This window comes from Molossus molossus, unplaced genomic scaffold (assembly GCF_014108415.1).
Source record: "Molossus molossus isolate mMolMol1 unplaced genomic scaffold, mMolMol1.p scaffold_m16_p_8, whole genome shotgun sequence".
Lineage (NCBI taxonomy): Eukaryota > Metazoa > Chordata > Mammalia > Chiroptera > Molossidae > Molossus > Molossus molossus.
This window is the reverse complement of record NW_023425402.1, coordinates 72,917,586-72,939,550: the sequence shown is the minus strand read 5'-3', so window position 1 is coordinate 72,939,550 and position 21,965 is coordinate 72,917,586. Positions and strand designations below refer to the sequence as shown.

Below are 21,965 nucleotides of genomic sequence, written 5' to 3'. Positions count from 1 at the left end.
ATACATTAAAAGGAATTTTAGTGATCTGGTAAATTATTACATAGATGCATGTGCTTTTACTTGAGTTCTCTATTTCAACATTTACAATGATTTTAAATCAAAGAATGAATGTTTAATTACAATAAAATAAATTTTAATATTTCATTGATACTAAATTTAACTGTAGGTAAAGAAAAAATACACACTACAGAAAACTCTCTCAGAACATTTATAATTCACATTACATGTTTTCTGTTTTTTACTTTTTAATACAGGCTATCAATGCAGACTATCTCTTAAGTCATTTTAATATTTGAAATTTCAAAGTGTTTATAAAACTCATGGCAACTCATCTAAGCACAGTTTACTCATTTTTTATGAATAAAGTTTCATAGTTAACATTTATACAAGATGCACAAATTAATGTGTATATTAAAATAGGCTCTCTAGTTAGCAAATTTTTTTTAGAATTCTTTTACATTGATTCTACTCCTCATTTATATCCCAGATGAACTTCAAAGGAAAGTCTTTCATTTTATTTTGGAATATTTTGTCAAATCTTTCATTTTGCTCCACTGTCAAATGATGCTTCCAGTCTCCAATAGTACCTAGAGATAAGCATATGATCATCACCTGGGTGAGTAAGTGGCATTATAAGAGCAAAAGTTTCTTCCCACCCACTTTAATCTCCTGTTCAAGCAAAGCTAAATATCTGTTAGTTCTCCATGGGGTTTGATACTTCGCATTTCCTTATACACAAATGAACTAAGAATCAAACTTAAAAACACTTCCAAAGTTCACATCCTTATCTATTATACTTTCACCAACCACTACCATTATATTATAACATTTTTTGAGAAGGTATAACAAAAGTAAAATATATCACTAGGTTGGAATTTTTACATATATTTTACTAAATGTCAGGCACTAAAAAAAGACAGGACCATATGATTTTACTCAAATGTAGAATTTAATGAACAGACTGAACTAACAAGCAATATAGAGACAGGTTCATAGAGAGCAGGCAGACACCTCTGGTGGTGGGGTGGGGGAGCGTTGGGAGGGTGGAGGGATTGAGCAAAGAAGAAAAAAAAGAGAAAGAATTCATAGACATGAACAGCACTATGGTGATTGTGGTGGGAAGGTGTGGGTGCAGGTGGAAAACAGTTTAGTGGGGATAAATGGTGATGAAAAAAATTAAATTAAATAAAGATAAAAAAATAAATAAATGCCAGGCATCACACTTGGCAAACTATATCTATCATGCAATAAAATTCTTAACACAACTCCACAATATCAGTATTTCTTCAGTTTTTAAATTGAAAAAAAAATGAAAGGATTAAGAAGTACAAATGGTAGTTACGAAACAGTCATGGGATATAAAATACAGTATAGGGAATATAATCGATATTGTAATAACTATGTATAGTGTCAGGTTGGTACTAGAATTATCGGGGGGAATCACTTCATAAATTATATAAATGTCTAACCACTGTGCTGTACACTTGAAACTGATATAAAATAATTTTGAATGTAAACTATATTTTAAAAATTAAAATTAAATAACTATAAAGCTAGAGATAAATAAAATTGAAAGAAATGAAACCCAAAGATTTTCAAGTAATGAAGTCAAGGGCGCAGAGGGTTTTCAGAGCTATCATTGTTTTAGTTTTAATTGACAAAAGTTAGAAACTGTCATTAAGCCAATTTTTTTAAATCCTCACCTGAGGATATTTTTCCATTTATCTTCAGATAGAGTGGGAGGGAGGGAGAAAGAGAGAGAAAGATTAGTGTGAGAAAGACACACCAATTGGTTGCCTCCCGTACAACCCTGACCAGGGCCAGGGACCAAACTACAACCAAGGTATGTGCTCTTGACTGGAATTGAACCCACAACTCTTTGGTCTAAGGGCAGACGTTCTAACTGCTGAGCCAAACCATCTAGGGCTACAAGCCAATTTTTTTAATGAAGATTATTTGGCATCTTCAGCTATCAAATTTTCTTGTTTAAACATTATCATTGGCATTTGGAACAGTTAGCAAGCTATTTATGGGCATGAGAATTACGTTATATTTGATATAGTTAAGCAATGAGACTTGAAAGTTGATAATAAAGGGACAAAAGAAGAAACACTTAAAAAAAATAGCAATATCAAGAGTAATTTCAATAAGATCTCCATATAATTAAGAATAAAATATTCATCATCAAAATGCTAGGTTATGAATAAATTAGTGAATAAAATATGAATAAAACAGAAGACCAAATTATGTTTTAGAAAAGTGCACATTTAAAAGATCAAATTAAGTCTTGGCTGGTTTGACTCAGTGGTTGGAGTGTCAGCCCACAGACTAGAGAGTCCCAGATCCAGTTCCCGCTAAGGTCACGTACCTTGGTTGCAGTTTGTCCCCGGCCCCGGTTGGGGTCGAGTGGCTGGCAACCATTCAATGTGTCTCTCTCACATCGATGTTTCTCTCTCTCTCTTCCTCCCTCTCTCCCTCTTGCTCTATCTGAAGATAAACGCAGAAGTGTCCTCGGGTGAGGATTAAAGAGAAAAGATCAAATTAAAAAAATTTTTGCAATTAAGTATCAGGGGGAAATATATATTCATTCTTAATGCTTGGCATGCCATAGAAGCATCATAAAAATTAATTGCATGTTGTTGAATACTGGAATTCATAGAATATTGGGTTAATGAAGTATTAATCTACTTTCTACACTGAAGAAATCTGACACATGAGAAAATAATTGTAACCCAAATTCTCTCCTCCACAACAAAATACATGTTGGGTTTACTTCTAGAATGTTCTAGGAGAAACAAAGACAACAAGAATTGGAGCTGTCCTGGTCACATATATCCATTGCCTCCAGTAAGACCTGCTAACCAATTTTAAAGAGTAGGGTCACATAGACTAAAAGGAAGGAACACAATATTGATTAATTAGGTTCAACTGTTAGGCTATGTACTAAAGAATTGATCAGTTTTTTGGGATACTTTTCAGGGCTATTTGCACTTAGGATCTTTGATTCTCATTAGGTCCAAAAGACAGTATTTGAGAGACATGGTAGAAGCACCCCTTAATTAGTATAGGGGACAAGAATTCATGGAACTCTCAACACTTTGCTTCCATAAACCCCTGAGCATCACCTTTGCGCAGAAATTGTCCTTGATTTGTTCTTTTCCCAAGTTCACTTGTTAGAATTGCATCGTAATTTGCTTTTGAATCAGACTTCATGTTCTGAAATGTAGACTGTTTCACAATAGCTTCCACATCTTCTTCACTCAGTTCTTTCTCAGTGAAATGGCTGATTTTAAGCACAGAACTTCTAAGATCCTGAAAGAATTGTGGGTATGAGGAACTATTCAGCTTATAAAGAATGCATGAGTTACATCCCAACACCTTTTCTTTCTTTTTTTTTATCCTCACCCAAGGACGTTTTTCCATTTTTTGTTCAGATAGAGTGGAAGGGAGAGAGCGAAAGAGAGAGAGAGAAAGAAACATCAACGTGAAAGGGACACATCGAGTGGTCGCCAGGCGCACGACCAACTAGGGCCGGGGACAAACTGCAACCAAGGTACGTGCCCTTAGCGGGAACTGAACCCAGGTCTCTCTGCTCTGGACTGCAGGCCGATGCTCTAACCGCTGAGCCAAACTGGCCAGGGCTATCCCAACATCTTTTTTTTTTTATATCCTCACCCGAGGATATTTTTCTATTTTTTGTTCAGGTAGAGTGGGAGGGAGAGAGAGGAAGGAAGAGAGAGAGAGAAACATTGATGTGAAAGGGACACATCGAGTGGCTGCCACCCGCACGACCAACCAGGGCCGGGGACAAACTCAACCGAAGTACGTGCCCTTAGTGGGAACCAAACCCGGGTCTCTCTGGACCGCAGGCCGATACTCTAACCGCTGAGCCAAACTGGCCAGGGCTATCCCAACATCTTTATCACATTTTGGAAAACTGAAGTTGATTGGACTTATTGTAAGTCAAAATTTGACAAGGGTAGATTACTTCTTTATTCCCTCTATGAAAATGAGTGCTCTTGTTGTCAGCTTTGTTAGAGCGGAATTCCTACTATTTGATTATATAAGGACAACTCATCTTCATTCATTCATTCAACTAACACTTTTAGGATATCTTATGTTTCAGAAACTGTGATAAGTGCTGGAGAAGCTTAAGAGAACAATAATATGCTGTCTGTGCTTGTTAAGAATTCACAATTTTATGAGGCAAAGAGTAAAGCAATTAATTAAACACAATGGCTTCAAAAAACGAAAGTCCAGGTCTAGATGTCTTCACTGGTGATGTCTACCAAACATTTAAAGAATTAACACCAATTCTCCTCAAACTCTTCCAAAAAAAATCAAAGAGGAGGGGATACTTCCAAATTCATTCTATAAGGCAGTATTACCCTGATACCAAAGCCAAATGAACATATTACAAGAAAAGAAAACTAAATACCAATATCACTTATGAAAGCTAAGATGAAAAAAATCCTCAACAAATTGCTAGCAAAACAAATTCAATAACATAGTAAAAGGATTATACACCATGATTAAGTCAGATTTACTCCAGAATGCAAAGATGGTTCAACATATGAAAAATAATTAATGTAATACCACATTTATAGAATGAAGATAAAAGAAACCACATGATCACTTAAATTGATGAAGTAAAGCATTTGAAAATATTCAACACCTTTTCATGATGAAAAACATTCAAAAAGTGAAGAACAGAAACAAAAATAACCTACCTCAATATAAAAAGACTATATATGAAATACCTACTGCTTACATCATAGTCAGTAGTGAAAGACTGAAAAATTTCCCACTAAGATCAGGAACAAGGCAAGGATGCCCATTCTCACCATTTCTATTCAACCTAATACAGTAAGTCCTAGCCAGAGTAATTAGACAAGAAAAAGAAATAAAAGGCATCCAAATTTAAAGAAAGAAGTGAAATTATCTCTGTTCGCATACAACATGATTTTATACATAGAAAATATCAAAGATTCCACACACAAAAACTGTTAGAACTAATAAACAAACTCCGTAAAATTGCAGGATACAAAACCAATACCCCAAATCATTTGCATTTCTTTATATTAACAACCAACAATCCAAAACAATTTAAGAAAACAATTCTATTTACAATTACATATACAAAAATTAATTCAAAATAAATTAGATTTAAACATAAGAGCTAAAATTATTAAGCTTTCAGAAGAAGACATAGGAGAAAAACTTAATGACATTTGATTTGGCAGTGATTTCTTGGATATGACACCAAAAACAGAGGCAAAAAAAAAAGAATAGATAAAACGGACTACATCAAAATTCAAAACTTCTGAGATCAAGGAACATAAATAACAGTGTAAAAGCTACCGATGAGCCTGGCTGGTTTGGCTCAGCAGTTAGCATGCCAGCCCGTGGACCACAGAGTCCCGGGTTCAGTCCTGCTAAGGGCACGTACCTCAGTTGCAGTTTGTCCTCAGCCCCGGTTGGGGTCATGTGGGTGACAACTCTATGTGTCTCTCTCATGTTGATGTTTCTCTCTCTCTTCCTCCTGCTCTCCCTCCTGTTCTATCTGAAGATAAATGCAAAAAAAAATTATATATATATATATCTCCATCCTTGGGTGAGGATGAAAAATAAATAAATAAAAGATACCCATGAAAAGGGAGAAAATACTTTCACATCATAATCTGATAAGGGGTCATATGTAAAGTACATAAGACCTACAATTAAAAACAAAAAACAAAAAAAACCCTCAAACAACACAAGTAATTGTCCAAAGAGTAGATATTTCTTCAAAAGTAAATATACAAAAGGTCAATAAACACATGATCAAAATCACTAATCGTTAGGAAAATACAGATATAAAAAAACACAATGAGATACCACTTCACACCTATTAAAGTGGCTATTAATTTTTTTTAAGTGATGATGATAATGTGGAGAAATTGGAACCCTTGTATACTATTAATGGCAATAAATAATACAAATAGCATGGTGGTTCCTTAAAAATTTTAAAGTAGAATTATCAGAACCTCACCAAACATATCCTTTCCCTAATTATAAACCTTGCCCTCTACCCCAAAATAACCACGATTCTTATTTTTTATAACATCTTTGCTTTTATTTAAAGTGTTTAATATAAATATGAATCTCTAAACAGTATAGCTATTTCTACCTCCAATACAAGTACATACTGTAGGATACCTGAGACAATGAAGTAGTAAATGATTCTTTATAGTCACTGTGTTCCTAGGGATATAGCCTTCAAATCAGTGAGAAATGTGTAAAATTCTTTGAAGTAAGCTATTGTGGGCTTTGGGTGTTTCTGATGCAACTACCACTGGAACAGCAGGCATAAACAGTATTGGGTAAAATTAACAAGATATTTCCAAGAGAAGTAGCAGACAAGGAAAGTCCTCAAAATCCACACCAACCTGGATGGGTGCCTCATACTTGAGAAAGCTAGGATCTTTTTCTACAAAGAACTTAAAAGCAGAAAATCCTAACTTGACTAAGATCTATCTTCCCTGACAGGTGAAGTTGAAAGAAGATTCTCTTCTCTCCCTACTACATAGTTAAAAACAATTTTTAAAAAAAAATTATAATTTTTGTAAAAAATCTAGATCAAAAATACATAAACAATGGGCTACTTGGTGATACCTAGTGAGAGTATATTTATGACAGAACAGAGATTCAAGAGATTTTGCCTAGTTTATTCTGTGGTCTGTTTGTCCTCATTATCAATAAACTCTATTGTTTATTAATGCCTTTGTTGTGACCACATTTTTATGAATAAAATCAAATATGGAAATAGAGAAGAAATCCCAACTGCATTTTGAGATGATAACTGTGGTTGAAGAATGGAGATGAGGTGAGGTTGCCCAAGTTAATATCAGAATTCTCATTTGAGCTTGAGATTTGTATTTGCCACTCATTTCCCAACATCTTTTTTTTTACAGATAGAGTGGGAGGGAGAGAGAGGGAGAGAGAAACATTGATGTGAAAGGGACACATCGAGTGGCTGCCACCCGCACGACCAACCAGGGCCGGGGACAAACCACAACCGAAGTACGTGCCCTTAGCGGGAACCGAACCAGGGTCTCTCCGGACCGCAGGCCGACGCTCTAACCGCTGAGCCAAACCGGCCAGGGCTATTTCCCAACATCTTTATTAGGATTCTAAGTCACCTTAAACTCTGTATGTCAAAACCAACTCCATAATCTCCCAATAGCCTTATCCTGCTTTAGTGTTCCCTAAATACCTTCATGAATGACACCATCATCTACACAGACATATGAACCAGAAATATAGGAGGTATCTCACACATCAATCTTTCTCATTTTTTATACGTAATTTCTTTCCTTTTTATTTCCTAAGTATGTCTTAAAACTCTGCATTCTCTCCAATCTCAATGATACCATTCTAATCCAAAGCCATAATGATTTTCAGTGAATTAGCGCACTGGTCTCTAACTAGTTTGCCTATATTTACTATTATCACTTTTAAACCCATTGAAGGGAATGGCAGTCTAAAAATACTAATTCTATCATATTGATATTCTTATCATTGTTAAAGGGCTCCTTATTGCTTTGAAGATGAGGGCGGGTAGGTAAACGCAGTATCGCGTCCTCCCACAACCACATCCAAGTTACAACAAAACTTCAGAACAACCGCCTGAAATCAAGCTGCATGGAAGTCCTACAGCTACGGAATTAAAGAAGCTGCATCGAGACCGGTAGGAGGGGCGGCGGCGCGACGGGCTGGTCCCACACCCACGTGTGGCGGATAAAAATCAGGAGGACACCTCGGCTGGGAAGGTCCTTCCTGAGGACTGAGAGGTCCCCGTCCCACACCAGGTGCCCCGCTCAGGGTTCCAGTGCCAGGAAGAGAATCCCCATAACTTCTGGCTGGAAAAACCAGCGGGAACTGAGGCTCAGGGAAGCTGAAGCGGCTGGAGCCCCAGGCAGCTCCCTAAAGGGCCCGCACACGGACTTATCGGACTCTCTCCCTCTAAGCTCGGAGGGGAGGCAGCTCCAGGGGCACCAGAGTCATACAGGGAAGAACTGAGCTGTTTGACACTGGAGCGAGGGCTGGAGAGGGGGCTTTCTCCGGGACAAACGTGCTGTCAGAGGCCTTTGTTCCTTTGGTGAGCCCTTCCCTGGGGCAGCAGACAGTCGCCATACCTGGGACTCCAGCAACCTGGCTCACACTGGTAGCCCCGCCCTGCTGACTCCCTGAGGCCCCGCCCCGCCCCACCCCACCCAACTTTCAGGCCCACCCAAGCTGTTAGCACTTGCTTAACCATAGGATTGGCCTGACTTGGATCCTGCTTCAGGTTTTCCTAAATTTTTTCAAACGAGCAGCATCTGGTCTCGGCTAGCCCCATACCGCTCATTAAGTAATACACAGAAACAAACACAGGGAGGCAGCCAAAATGAGGAGACAAAGAAACAGGTCCCAAATGAAAGAACAGAACTAAACCCCAATAAAAGAACTAAGCGAAATGAAGATAAACAACCTAACAGATGCTGAGTTCAAAATACTGCTTATAAGGATGCTCAATGAACTCAGTGAGGGCCTCAAGAGCATAAAAAAGGACCAGTCAGAAATGATCGATGCACAGTTAGAAACGAAGGAGGCTTTAACGGAAATAAAGAATAATTTACACAGTTTCAATAATAGAGTACGTAAATCCAAGGAGCAAACCATCGATTTGGAATATAAGGAAGCAAAAAATGCCCAATCAGAACAGCAAAAAGAAAAAAGAATCCAAAAAAATGAGGATAGTGTAAGGAGCCTCTGGGACAACCTCAAGCGTGCCAACATTTGCATCTTGGGGGTGCCGGAAGGAGAAGAGAGAGAACAAGAAATCGAAAACCTGTTTGAAACAGTAATGGCAGAAAACTTTCCTAACTTGGTGAAGGAAACAGACATACAAGTCCAGGAAGCACAGAGAGTCCCAAACAAGATGAACCCCAAGAGGCCCACACCAAGACACATCATCATCAAAATGCAAAAGGTTCAAGACAAAGAGAGAATCTTAAAAGCAGCAAGAGAAAGGCAGCTAGTTACCTACAAGGGAGTTCCCATAAGGCTGTCAGCTGATTTCTCAAAAGAAACTTTGCAGGCCAGAAAGGAGTGGCAAGAAATATTCAGAGTGATGGAAAGCAAGAACCTACAACCAAGATTACTTTATCCTGCGAAGCTGTCATTTAGAATCGATGGCCATATAAAGACTTTCCCAGACAAGAAAAAGTTAAAGGAGTTCATCACCACCAAACCGTTATTATATGAAATGATGAAGGGTCTTTTTGAAGAAAAAGATAAAATATATGAACAAACAAAATGGCAATGAATACATATCTATCAACAATGGAATCTACAAACAAAATGAACAGATAGAACAGAAACATTCTCATAGATACAGAGAACATTTTGTTGGTTGCCAGATGGGAGGGGGTTTGGGGGAATGGGTGAAAAAGGTGAAGGGATTAAGAAGTACAAATTGGTTGCTAAACTGACAAACCTCAAAGGGAAAGGGGCTGGGGGGGTGGGAAGAAATAAACCAAAGAACTTATATGCATAACCAATGGACACAGACAATAGTGTGGGAAAAGGCGGGAGGGAGGCGGGAGTGGGGAGGAGGGAGTCAATGGGGGAAAAAATGTGGAACATCTGTAATACAGTCTACATTCAACAATAAAGATTTAAAAAATTAATAAAAAAAAAAAAAGAAGTACAAAATCATTGCTTGACTGACAAACCTCAAAGGGAAAGGGGTTGGGTGGGGGGAGAAATAAACCAAAGAACTTATATGCATAACCAATGGACATAGACAACAGTGTGGGAAAAGGCGGGAGGGGGGTGGGAGTGGGGAGGAGGGGGTCAATGGGGGAAAAATGAGGAACATCTGTAATACATTCAACAATAAAGATTTTTAAATAAATAAATAAATAAATAAAAAGATGAAAGAAATTACTATCACTACTAAATTTATAGATCTTGCACAGTCTGGCTGCTATGCACCTCTCTATCTTAATCTTTTATTACTTCCACCTTGCTCTTTAACTTCCCTCAGTTCTTCAAAGGTGTCATGCACTTTACTGCTTCAGGTAATTTGTGCAAAAGTTGGAAAGTTACCTCTTTCCAACTCATATGTATTAGCTTGCAGTTGTCACATTACTTTTTCCAGAAATAATTGCCTATTACATTTAAGTATACCAGATCAATATATTTCACATACTATCATACCTGTTCTTTTCCTTGATAACACTTAGCACAGTTTTGAATTATATATACCTACTTGGTGAATATTTGTCTTCCCTGTTGGATTACAAGTTCTATAAATAAAGACTCCAACTCTCTTTGATTATTTACGGTCTGTCACATACGCAGTAGGCATTTAATAATTTTGAGTTAATGAATAAGATATGTAGCAGTGAATCAACGTTATCAATCAGAGCACAAAATAGTGAACTTCCAATGTGTTTTGTTTGGTTTACACAATGTATGAAGACAGCTTTCACTGGATGCCAACACATGAACATTATGTGATTTCACATGAAAGCTACATTTCAAGATTCTCCTTAAAAAATAAAAATAAAAAAAAACACAAATAACTTGCATCACCAGGAACACAATTATCTCTAATTAGCCAAAGCTTAGTGGCTTCTCACCCCAGTGTCTTTCTTTCTTTCTTCCTTTCTTTCTTCCTTTCTTTCTTTTCTTTCTTTCTTTCTTTCTTTCTTTCTTTCTTTCTTTCTTTCTTTTCTTTCTTTCTTTCCCTTCTTCCTTCCTTCCTTCCTTCCTTCCTTCCTTCCTTCCTTCCTTCCTTCCTTCCTTCCTTCCTTTCCTCCCTCCCTCCCTCCCTCCCTCCCTCCCTCCCTTCTTTCTTTCTTTCTTTCTTTCTTTCTTTCTTTCTTTGGCAGAATTTTATGGTTTTATTAACACAATACAATGTGTACACAATCTGTCTATTCATTTTCTTCGCTGAGCAGCCTGGCATTGGGATTGGTGACTCTAGTGGCCAGCTGGGCTATTCTTTCCACAATGGCTTTGTGGTTCTTTGAGGAGACGTTGTGAGCAATCTCAGCACAGTAAGATTTGTTGCACATCAGCAATACTTCAAGCTCCTTGACGTTGTGGACCAGAAACTTACAAAAGCCACTGGGCAGCATGTGCTTTATTTTCTTGTTGCTCCCATAACCAATGTTGGGCATCAAGATCTGACCCTTGAATCTTCTGTGCACCCTATTGTCAATACCTCTAGGTTTTTGCCAGTTCTGCTTAATTTTGACTTATAGGTCTGACTGGTGCCGAATGAACTTCTTTTGACAATCTTGGGTTTCACAAGGGGTCTAAGGGCAGCCATGGTGCCGAGCAGAAGATTGTAGCCCTTCCTTCCTCCTTCCTTCCCTCCCTTCCTCCCTTCCTCCCTCCCTCCCCTCCCTCCCTCCCTCCCCTCCCTCCCTCCCTCCCTCCCTCCCTCCCTTCCTTCCTTCCTTCCTTCCTTCCTTCCTTCCTTCCTTCCTTCCTTCCTTCCTTCCCTTTCTTTCTTCCTTCCTTCTCTTTCTTTCTTTCTTTCTTTCTTTCTTTCTTTCTTTCTTTCTTTCTTTCTTTCTTTCTCTCTCTCTCTTTCTTTCTTTTATTTTTTTTACTTTTTTTTTTTATCCTCACCCGAGGACATTTTTCCATTTTTTGTTCAGATAGAGCGGGAGGGAGAGAGAGAGAGAGAGAGAGAAACATCGACGTGAAGGGACACATCGAGTGGCTGCCACCCGCACGACCAACCAGGGCCGGGGACAAACTGCAACCAAGGTACATGCCCTTAGCGGGAACCGAACCCGGGTCTCTCTGTACTGCAGGCCGACGCTCCAACCGCTGAGCCAAACCGGCCAGGGCTCTCTTTCTTTCTTTAATTGATTTTTAGAGAGAGAGGATGGCAAGGGAGATAGAAAGATATCGTGCCCGCTACCAGGAACGAAGCCCGAAACCCAGGCACTGACCGGAAATCACACGAGCAACACTTCAGTCATGGGTAGATGCCCAGCTAACTGAGCCACACTGACCAGGGCTCACCCCAGTGTTTTGAAGTGCCTTTTCTCTTTTTAAAATCTCTGGACATGTTAGTTTGTCTTTATCGATATAGATGGGTACATGAAAAGGAACCACAAAAGATGATTGTATACAATGAGAAGAGAGACTTGAGAAAACCAATGATTAAAGAGTGGGCAGGAAATTGGAAATCCCTAAAGAAGCCTGAGAAGTAGTTAGGTATGAAGAAAACTAGGAAAATGCGGTTCACTGAAACCAAGATAAAAAAGGATTTCAAAGAAATAATTTTTTAAAATAACCTTCCCCTCTTACCTTTTTCATTTCCTCATACATCATGAACAGAATATTGAAGTCATGTCTGTGCTCGTACCAGCCTCTGATGTGATCAAACCAAACGTTTCCTATCACTGTGGGAAAAATTATAAGTAAAAGGTAAAGATGTTGCAATTATTAAACAGCAAACTATAATCTTTCTTTTCTGTTCTGGAAACCTCCGAAAGAAAAGTAAAGTCCCCGCCACTGAACATTAAGGTTACCTTTTTAAAAAGGTGCTTTGGGGAAAAATTACATGATTTTAATGGAAACCTGCCTTTCCTATGTATGTACGAAAGCAGCAGTGAAGAAAATATGAAGTCCAAACAACTAATTTTGAAGATTTAAGGTAAACTCCTTACTTTCTTACTTCTTCCACCTGTCTATGTTAAGCTCTTTGGATAGCAACTTCACCTATCTACAAGACAGAACCTGAGTATAATTTTCTAAATGAGCGAGAGCCCCAATTCCACCTCCTACGAGCTTCTTGCATCAATCTATCCTCAGTGTTGAAATGAATATTCCACCGCTGCCATATAAGGCCTCCCATAGACCCGTGACAGAACACACAAACAACATCCATTTCAAACTATTACACCATTGAGGTTCTTTTATGATCTTGTCAAAATATGTCTTAATAAATAAGCTTTGCCAACCATAATAATCCCCAAAGTGGTCCTGGTGAGAGTAGAAAAGCCATTGGGTGGCAAATTAAATTGACAGAATAGTAACCACTTACGTGCATCCAGCTTCTATCATTACCCTTCTTTATTTCCTTAAAATGTGTTCCCTAAGTTTGAGAATTTGGCTAAATGCCAATATTGTCGCATAAACATGTTGCTTATATAAATCCATAGTTACCCTTTCCATCTAGAAACCTTTTCATGAAATGTTCCATATCATTAGCAGCTTCAAGTAAGACCATCAGATTTGAAAAATGAAAGTATGAAGTCATAACATCCTTGGGGTTTCTGTAGACGTAAATAATCTGCAGAGGGAACAGTAAAACAATTTTAACAATTCTTGGTTATCCTTACAGGTTGTTGTTTTATTTTTTGACACCAACATATGTCATTATATGACTGCATCACAATTTGTTTCATCCAGCCTACTCCTCATAGAAATTTAGGTGATACCCAATATTTTTGTAATTATAAATACTGCTGAAATAAACAACTCTACGTGACATTTTACATGTGCAAGCATATAGGACTAATTTCTAAAAGTAAAATGATTTATTTGTAAGGTTGATTAATATTGCAAATTATCTACCATAGAAACTGTTTCAATTTACTCTCTGTAAGCATTAAGTGACACTTGATAAAAAGCCAAAGTAGCATTGGAGATCATTTCAAAAAGGAAAAACTACTTAAAGGTGATGTTGAAATAAATAATTATTCGTATAGTATAAAATTGGAATTCTAGCCCTGGCTAGTTTGGCTCGGCTGTTAGAGCATCAGCTGGCAGACCAGGGAGTTCCAGTTTCGATTTCTGCTAAGGGCACATACATCAGTTGCAGTTTGTCCCCAACCCTAGTTGGGGTTGTGTGGGTGGCAACCAATCAATGTGTCTCTCTCACGTGGATGTTTCTCTCTCTCTCTCTTCATCCCTTTCTCCCTCCTGCTCTATCTGAAGATAAATCCAAAAATATCCTCTGGTGAGGATAAAACAAAACACTAAACAAACAAAGGTATATGGCGAAATCCCAGGAAAAAAGAAAGTAAGCGACAATATAAAGCTAAGTAAAATTTAAGGCCAAATTATTTAACAGGACAACATATAACTTGTTTGCAATGACTAACAGAACAGAAATCTTTGTATGCTAAATTACATATTAGAAAATCTTAAATGACACAAATTCTAATAAGTCTGTAAAGATTTTGATTTAGCAACCATCATAGTGGGAGGTTTACATTAATTTATCTTTAGTCACAAAGATAAAAGAATTAGCAAAATAATTTACACAACTATTTAACAAAATTTATTTTATATGTGCATGTTACCGCCCCACACAGGGAATATATATCATTTTCTCACGTCGTCATGGAACACATTGAAAAAAATTGATTATGTAATTGGCCATAAAACTACTTACTGAATTTCAAAAATTAGAATTTTTACAGTATCATTACTTGATGATAATATATACTAATAATCAACAATATAAGTTAAAAAAGAAAATTTATGTAAACACTTGGAAATAAAATCTTCAAAATAACTTAGATAAATTAGAAAATTAAAACTGAAATGACAGATTATTTAGATACTAACAATATATATCCATAACTATACTAAAATGGATGTCCATCATTTTAAAATGTCAATATTTTAAAAATAAATACTGGGAATAGATAATGCTAAGCATTTAATTAAAGAAGACAGAAAACAAATACACACAAAATATGAGAAAATAAAATGAAATCAGAAATCAATGAACTAGAAAACATTAAAGTATGTTTAAAAATGAAGCTAGTTCTGTCCTGGCTCATGTGGCTCAGTTGGTTGAGTGCATATACCAGGTGAGATTCCTGATCAGGGCACGATTCCCAGTAGGGGGTGCAGGAGGCAGCTGACTGGTGTTTCTCACATAGATGTAAGAATCATACAAAAGTATGCATGACCAATGAACATAGACAACAAAGCTGGGGATGGGGTTGGGGGAAGGGGAGGAGGGTGTCGATGGGGGAAAAATGAGAAACATCTGTAACAAAAACAAATTAATAAATAAACTTTTTTTTATCCTCACCCAAGGACATTTTTCCATTTTCTGTTCAGATAGAGTGGGAAAGAGAGAGAAACATTGATGTGAAAGGAACATATTGAGTGGTTGCTACCCATACGACCTAACCAGGGCCAGGGACAAACTGCAACCGAGGTACGCGCCCTTAGTGGGAACCGAACCCGGGTCTCTCTGGACCGCAGGCCGACGCTCCAACCGCTGAGCCAAACCTGCCAGGGCAAATAAAAAATTAAAAAAAAATAAGATGTCACTGTATCCTATAACTATTTGAAATTATTATATTAAAAATGAAATTCCAAAAATAAAAAAAAAGAATCATACAAAAAACAACATAGCACATTTGGTAAATATGTCAGTAGACCTGATAAATAAAGAGCTATAGAATGATGCTGGAATAGTACAATTCTAATGATTGTCCCAGAATTAATCTAGATAGAGTTAATCAATTCCAATCAACATAAAAAAAATCACTGGGGAAATTAACATATCAAAAATTAAAGTTGATGGGGATTTGCCTTATTAATTACAATATTTAAAACAGTGAAAAACTGCCACTTATTAATTTTTGGATAAAAAAATTCAGAATTAGAGGGAGGGACTACAGAAACTTAGAATATCAAAGTGTAGACTTTGAAATAGTAGGGAAAGAGTAAATGCTTAAACAAGTTATATTGGGTCAATTGGCTAACCACCTTGGCAAATATAATGCAAGAGTCATATTTCAAATCACATGCAGTATCAGATATAGTTTATAATTAAATGCAAAAAATAAAAACATAAAGTTAATTAATAGGAGAGTATTTGCATAATCTTTATGGTGGGAAAATGTTTTCTTAGTAAGACACAAGAACTAGAAGCTATGAAGAAAAGATCAATAGATTGGTTATGTAAAATTAAAAGTATTCAATAATCTTTAAAGGCAAACTATTACTTGGGATATTTGTCCCATATAAATGCTTCTATTAAACAGTAAATAAAAAACAGGCTAAATAAAAATAGGCAAATAATATAAAGGATTTTACAAGGGTTAGACATATATAAAAAAATGGTCAAACTTATTAAAACGAAAGGTCTGCAAATTACTCAAGAATGAGATTTTTCTTTTCTTCTTTTTTTAAATCCTCACTTGAGGATATTTTTCCATTTATCTTCAGATAGAATGGGAGGGAAGGAGAGAGGGGGAGGGAGGGAGGGAGAGAGAGAGAGAGAGAGAGAGAGAGAGAGAGAGAGAGAGAGAGAGACTGATGTGAGAGAACCATTGCTTGGCTGCCTCCTGCCCGCCCCCTACTGGGGATCAAGCCCACAACCCAGGCTTCTGCCCTGACAGGGAATTGAACCCGGACTTCTCACTCCATGGGACGATGCTCAATCCACTGAGTCACACCAGCTGAGCAAAAAGAATAGAATTTTATGTGCTTTCATCAAATAATTTTTGCTGTATGCTATATAATCATACTGCAACTAATGTGTGTGATGACACAATTTATGTATACACTTATAACTCCATATATATTTTAATGTGTTAAACAATACTAAAGATTATAATAATCACATTTGAAAGAATGTGGATGAGTGGGGCTGAAAAAAATATTTGGAGAAAGTATTTTGTTGTTGTTATCCTCACCTGAGGATATTTTTCCATTGATTTTTTTTTTTTTTTTTGATAGCGTGGAAGGGAGGAAGGGAGAGAGAGAGAGAAACATTAATATGAAAGAGACACATCAATTGGTTGCCTCCCAGGGGACAGAATCTACAACCCAGGTATGTGACCTTGACCAACACTTGAACCTGCAACCTTTCAGTCCACAGGACCATGGCCTAACTGCTAAGCCAAACCAGCCAGGGCCAAAAAAGCATTTTTTTTTTTTTTTTTATTCTTTTTAATCCTCACCCAAGTTGTTCAGACAGAGTGGGAGGGAGGGGGAGAGAGAGAGAGAGAGAAACTGCAACCGAAGTACGTGCCCTTAGCGGGAACCGAGCCAGGGTCTCTCCGGACCGCAGGCCGACGCTCTAACCGCTGAGCCAAACCGGTCAGGGCCAAAAGAGTATTTTTGTTTGTGCCAAAGACCCATAAGCTATTTACATGACTTACTTTAGCTTTTTTGTTCTTGAGCCCTTTTGGTGCTAAATAATAGGGGATGTGGGAACAGAAAAGGCGAGGGGATGGTCTGTTGATAAAGTCTGCTTTGCGTAGGTTGTATTCCAAAAAGGGAATTCTATCAATCGTATCCACATTTTCAGTTCCATTACGATGTTCCTCAAAATAAATCAAGCTTAATATCTGCTGCATCCAGATGGTACCTGTAAAAATAAATAATCTCACTTCCAATCCTGAATTAGTTTTTTTATTAAAAATGTCAATAATAATGCCATCTATCTCAAAATTACTGGGAGCTTTTTTTTTTAACCACTCTAAATATACTAAGGAAATGTGTCCAACTCTTTTTGTTTGTATGCATTTTACATTAAAATTAGTGAAGATAAAATTAGGTGTTCTTTGTTCCTTTTTTATTCTAAAAGAGCTGTGATTGCAGCGATTCAAATTAATTCTTCAGCTCTTTTGTTTCCTGTAATTTATGTAAGGTCCGTTCCTATGAATTTCTGTGGCTACCCCTGTTTCTCCTTCCTTAGTCTTTCTTAAAGCTTTACCTTTTAGAAATATAGACAAATTAAGAGCTCAAGGCTCCTTTCAAATTTTTTTTTTAACTGTGTAGCAGAGGTCTTCTCATACAATGCTGAATAAAAGCACTAGTACGCATTCTTGTCTCATTGTTTATTTTAAATGTTTCACTATTGCATTTGATGTCTGTGGTAGTTTTGGGTAGTCTGTTTATCAGGTTAAAGTTCACTTTCTCCCTAGTTTGCGGATAGTCTCCCTTATGAACGCATGCTGAATTTTATTAAATGCTTCTTCTGCACCTGTTGAGATGGTAATTCAGGCTTTCTTCTGTACTCTAGTAATGTGGGTGAACTGCATTCATATATTTTAAACCAATCTTGACTCTTAAAATAAACCTACCTTGGTCACAGGGTATTTTTAAAACATTGCTAAATTTGTTTTGCTTGTATTTATTGGGTTTAGGATTTTTGCATCTATGTTCATGAATATTATATATTATCAATGCTCTAAAAGAATGTGAGATGTCAGTAATTTTTCAATCATCACTACTCAGTTGAGTCGATTTTTTAGACACAGTTCTGATAAAATTTATGGTGAGTCCTCTAAGATGAGTAAGAACCCAGCAGGCTGGACTGAGGACTAGTGTGTGGCATCCCAAATAGTTGGGCTGGATTAAGGGAAAAGAAAAGCCTCTTATCAGCTACTGAACCTAAAACTAAGCAAACTGAGGCGTCACCAACATCTAAGGGAGGAAAACAAAAACACCTGATATCAGATGTGATAATATAATTTGCCGAGTGGAAAAATCCAGGGCAAAGACATTGTATTACTAATTTGGGGAAAGTAAACAAGGTCATGCATTTCAAAGTCAGTAGTAAAAAGGAGGGACAGGAGCATTTTCATGATAATCAGGAAAAATTTTTTTGTACTGACTTCAACTCCAGTGTATTTTTGAGAAATAATAACCATTTCGTATAACATTAATTCAAGAACACCAATCATTCTGTGTTCTAAAAAGCACAATATAAAAAATAAGCTTTGGGGAATGTAAAATAAGAGGGCAATTTACTTTAATTCAAAATTATTTCATTATTATAGGGAAATAAAGCAATTAGAGTAATTGAAAAGCTTATTAGTAATTAGTTCTGACTGAGAGATGCTGCTGACAAAAGTCCTCCAGGGGCTTTTAAATATGCTTCCTTCCATTCTCAGAGCAAGCCAACAGGTCAGCATTATCTACTCTTGGGTCAATATCTTGTTTCTTTTTTGTTGTTGTTAATCCTCACCCAAGGATATTTTTCCATTGATGTTTTTAGATAGAGTGGAAGGGAGGGAGAGAGAGAGAGAGGGAGAGAAAACATGGACAAGAGAGAGATACATCCATTGGTTGCCTCCCACATGGCCCCAACCACCCCAGCCAGGGTGAAGATCAAATCTGCAACCTAGGCACATGCCCTTGACTGGGAATCAAACCCATGAGCCTTTGGTCCTTGGGCCAACTCTCTAACCATTCAGCAACCAATCCAGGGTGATATTTGGTTTCTTCATATGTGCCTTCAAAAATGACAATATGTGCATTTCAAATGATCTTATATATGAAAGATTTGAGGTTTATTTAACTTTTTAAAAATCCTAAATGGTGGTCTAAATGTAGGCTGAGCTACTGTTAATGTCTGGAAAAGGGCACATTTGTACGAATATATTACCAAACCAGAGTGAAAACTGATAACAGGTAGCCCACTCCTCAAACTTACCAGATTTTGGATATGTAATTATGAAGACATCATCATCTCTAATTTCAAAATCATCTAGAGTTTCTAGGAAGTCAACATCAACTAAAGAAGATTGAAAATAATAGTCTTTAAATTTCAACCAATATGTGTTTTTGTTGTCCATAATTTTTCACCTATAACGACAAAATTATTTTCAATGTCTTAGTATTTTATAGTAATTATTAACACTTATTGAGTGTTCAGTATATGCCAAGCAACTTTTAAACATTGTATGTGTCTCAACTCATACCATATAAACGTGTACATACATAAATCATTTAATCTTCACAGCAAGCAAACATTCCTAGAGGTTTAATCACTATTTTAAAGATGAGGAAACTAAGATACTAAAAGGTTAAGCAGCTCTTCCTAAAGCCCCATGAAGGAGGATTATCATGATTCCAAACATAAAGCTGGGAAAATAACGTACAGGAAGTTCAGGTTGCCCAGCTGGCAGACCTGGCAGGATTTGATGCCAGATTCTTTGGCCCCAGAGTTCATGCTTTCAATCACTTTATCTAATACAGTTTCTTAGTATTTGATATTTTTATTATTATAGAAATAGGAATTCTTCAATAAATGTACTCCCCCCCCAACCCCCCCCTCCCCCCGGACAGAAATAATCTGTTGTCCCTGAAGGAGCTTCTGAGGCTTTGGGATCTGTCTATCATTTCAAATAAATTGTGAAATATGCTCTGCATGAGTAATACTGATTGTTTTACTTTGGGGATGTTGCCCTTATATAGTTGCAAGATATTGTAATATACTAATATAATAATAACCATTATTATATTTACCAATTGAATTTTTATCAGAAATCCTAGATAAATCTAAATAAGAACGTCAAAATATAAATAGGAAGCAAATAATCTAAAGAGATATCTGTTCAAAAATTGGACCAGCTAGGCATTTCTTTAATAGCTCCACCAGAGAAATCAATTCTTTTTTTTTTAATCTTTATTGTTGAATGTATTACAGATGTTCCTCATATTCCCCCCATTGACCCCCTCCTCCCCACTTCTGCCCCCCTCCTGCCTTTTCCCACACTGCTGTCTGTGTCCATTGGTTATGCATATAAGTTCTTTGGTTTATTTCTTCCCACCCCCCAACCCCCTTCCCTTTGAGGTTTGTCAGTCTAGCAACCAATTTGTGCTTCTTAATCCCTTCAAGAAATCAATTCTTGAATGTTAAACAGATGAGGAAATCCCAGAAGTTCTGATAACACTAGGTTTAGAATCAACACATATTTTAGTTATTCAGTTAGTTTTTTAAAAATTCCTGTGCACACCAACAAAATGAATTTGTTGAAAGTTGCAAATACGGCTTTGTCTAAATTGCATGTCAAGAAACAACATTTAATCTTTTACTAACACTCTAACTCACCTGACCAATAGAGGAAAGTCAGAGGTTAGAATTTTGCTGAGTAAGAATAGAAAGATCACTTATATTCGAATTACCTGGGTTTTTGGTAAATGTTTAACTTTTTAAAAATTCTAAATGGTGGTCTAAATGTAGGCTGAGCTACTGTTAATGTCTGGAAAAGGGCACATTTGTACGAATGTATTACCAAACCAGAGTGAAGACTGATAACTGGTAGCCCACTCCTCAACCTTAGCAGATTTTGGATATGTAATTATGAAGACATCATCATCTCTAATTTCAAAATCATCTAGAGTTTCAAGGAAGTCAACATCAACTAAAGAAGATTGAAAATAACAGACTGCTGGAAGTAGAATTTCCAGGGAGTGTGGCCTGGAAATCTGCATTTTAACAACCTGCCAATTACACACACAAAAACTGGGAACCAAAATACTGATAAAGCACTATCTGTGTTTCAGTGGATGTTTCATCTCAACTTCCAGAGAAGCCTTTGTGGGATGTTATTTGACCTCCAATTAAAAGATCCAATTAAGGCCCTACCAACTTGCTTGAGCTTTCCTGACACAAGTTGAAGTCCAGGCAACCTCAACTATTGAAAATTAAGGATAGAAGAGACTGGCTAATAAATCATAAAGAATGGTTTCAAGAGACAAATGATATTGGCATAGCAAATTTTGTAGGAAAAATCTTGGATAACCCAGCCTTTGGAGTGTGGTGACAAAGAATTTATACTGTATAACATGGACAAATGGAAAAGTCCATTAAGTATGAAATATAGTTCAAATTAAGGCAAAGATGAAAGTGTGAGTCACTATCACACACTTCTGACACCACATAAACACACACACACACACACACACACCTCCAAAAGCATCAATTCCAGAAATTCTTGATTCTGAGAAAAGAGGAAAGAGTGTCCTGCAGCCCACAAAAACATTCTAAAATCAATCCTTTAAACTATTTACTATGTTTGCACAGTCTCAAGAAGAGAGAGCTCTTTTGTCACAGAAACAAGAGGAAATGAGTGGGGTGTGGGATGCATTTTCATGTAGGATCTCAGCACTGGTGAGTCATACATTGTTTGCATCTCTTT

General features: G+C 37.0%; 1 protein-coding gene across 1 annotated transcript; it reads right to left on the bottom strand.

Annotated features, from left to right (window-relative positions):
• Positions 1–465: 465 nt before the first annotated feature.
• On the bottom strand, positions 466–19,616 carry LOC118620745 (amine sulfotransferase-like). Its single transcript, XM_036247756.1, has 6 exons — positions 19,475–19,616; positions 17,193–17,401; positions 13,222–13,348; positions 12,361–12,455; positions 3,126–3,312; positions 466–587 (listed from the first exon to the last, which is right to left on the bottom strand). The coding sequence occupies exons 1-6, from the start codon at positions 19,614–19,616 to the stop codon at positions 466–468; spliced, it is 882 nt and encodes a 293-aa protein (XP_036103649.1).
• Between the last annotated feature and the right edge of the window lie 2,349 nt (positions 19,617–21,965).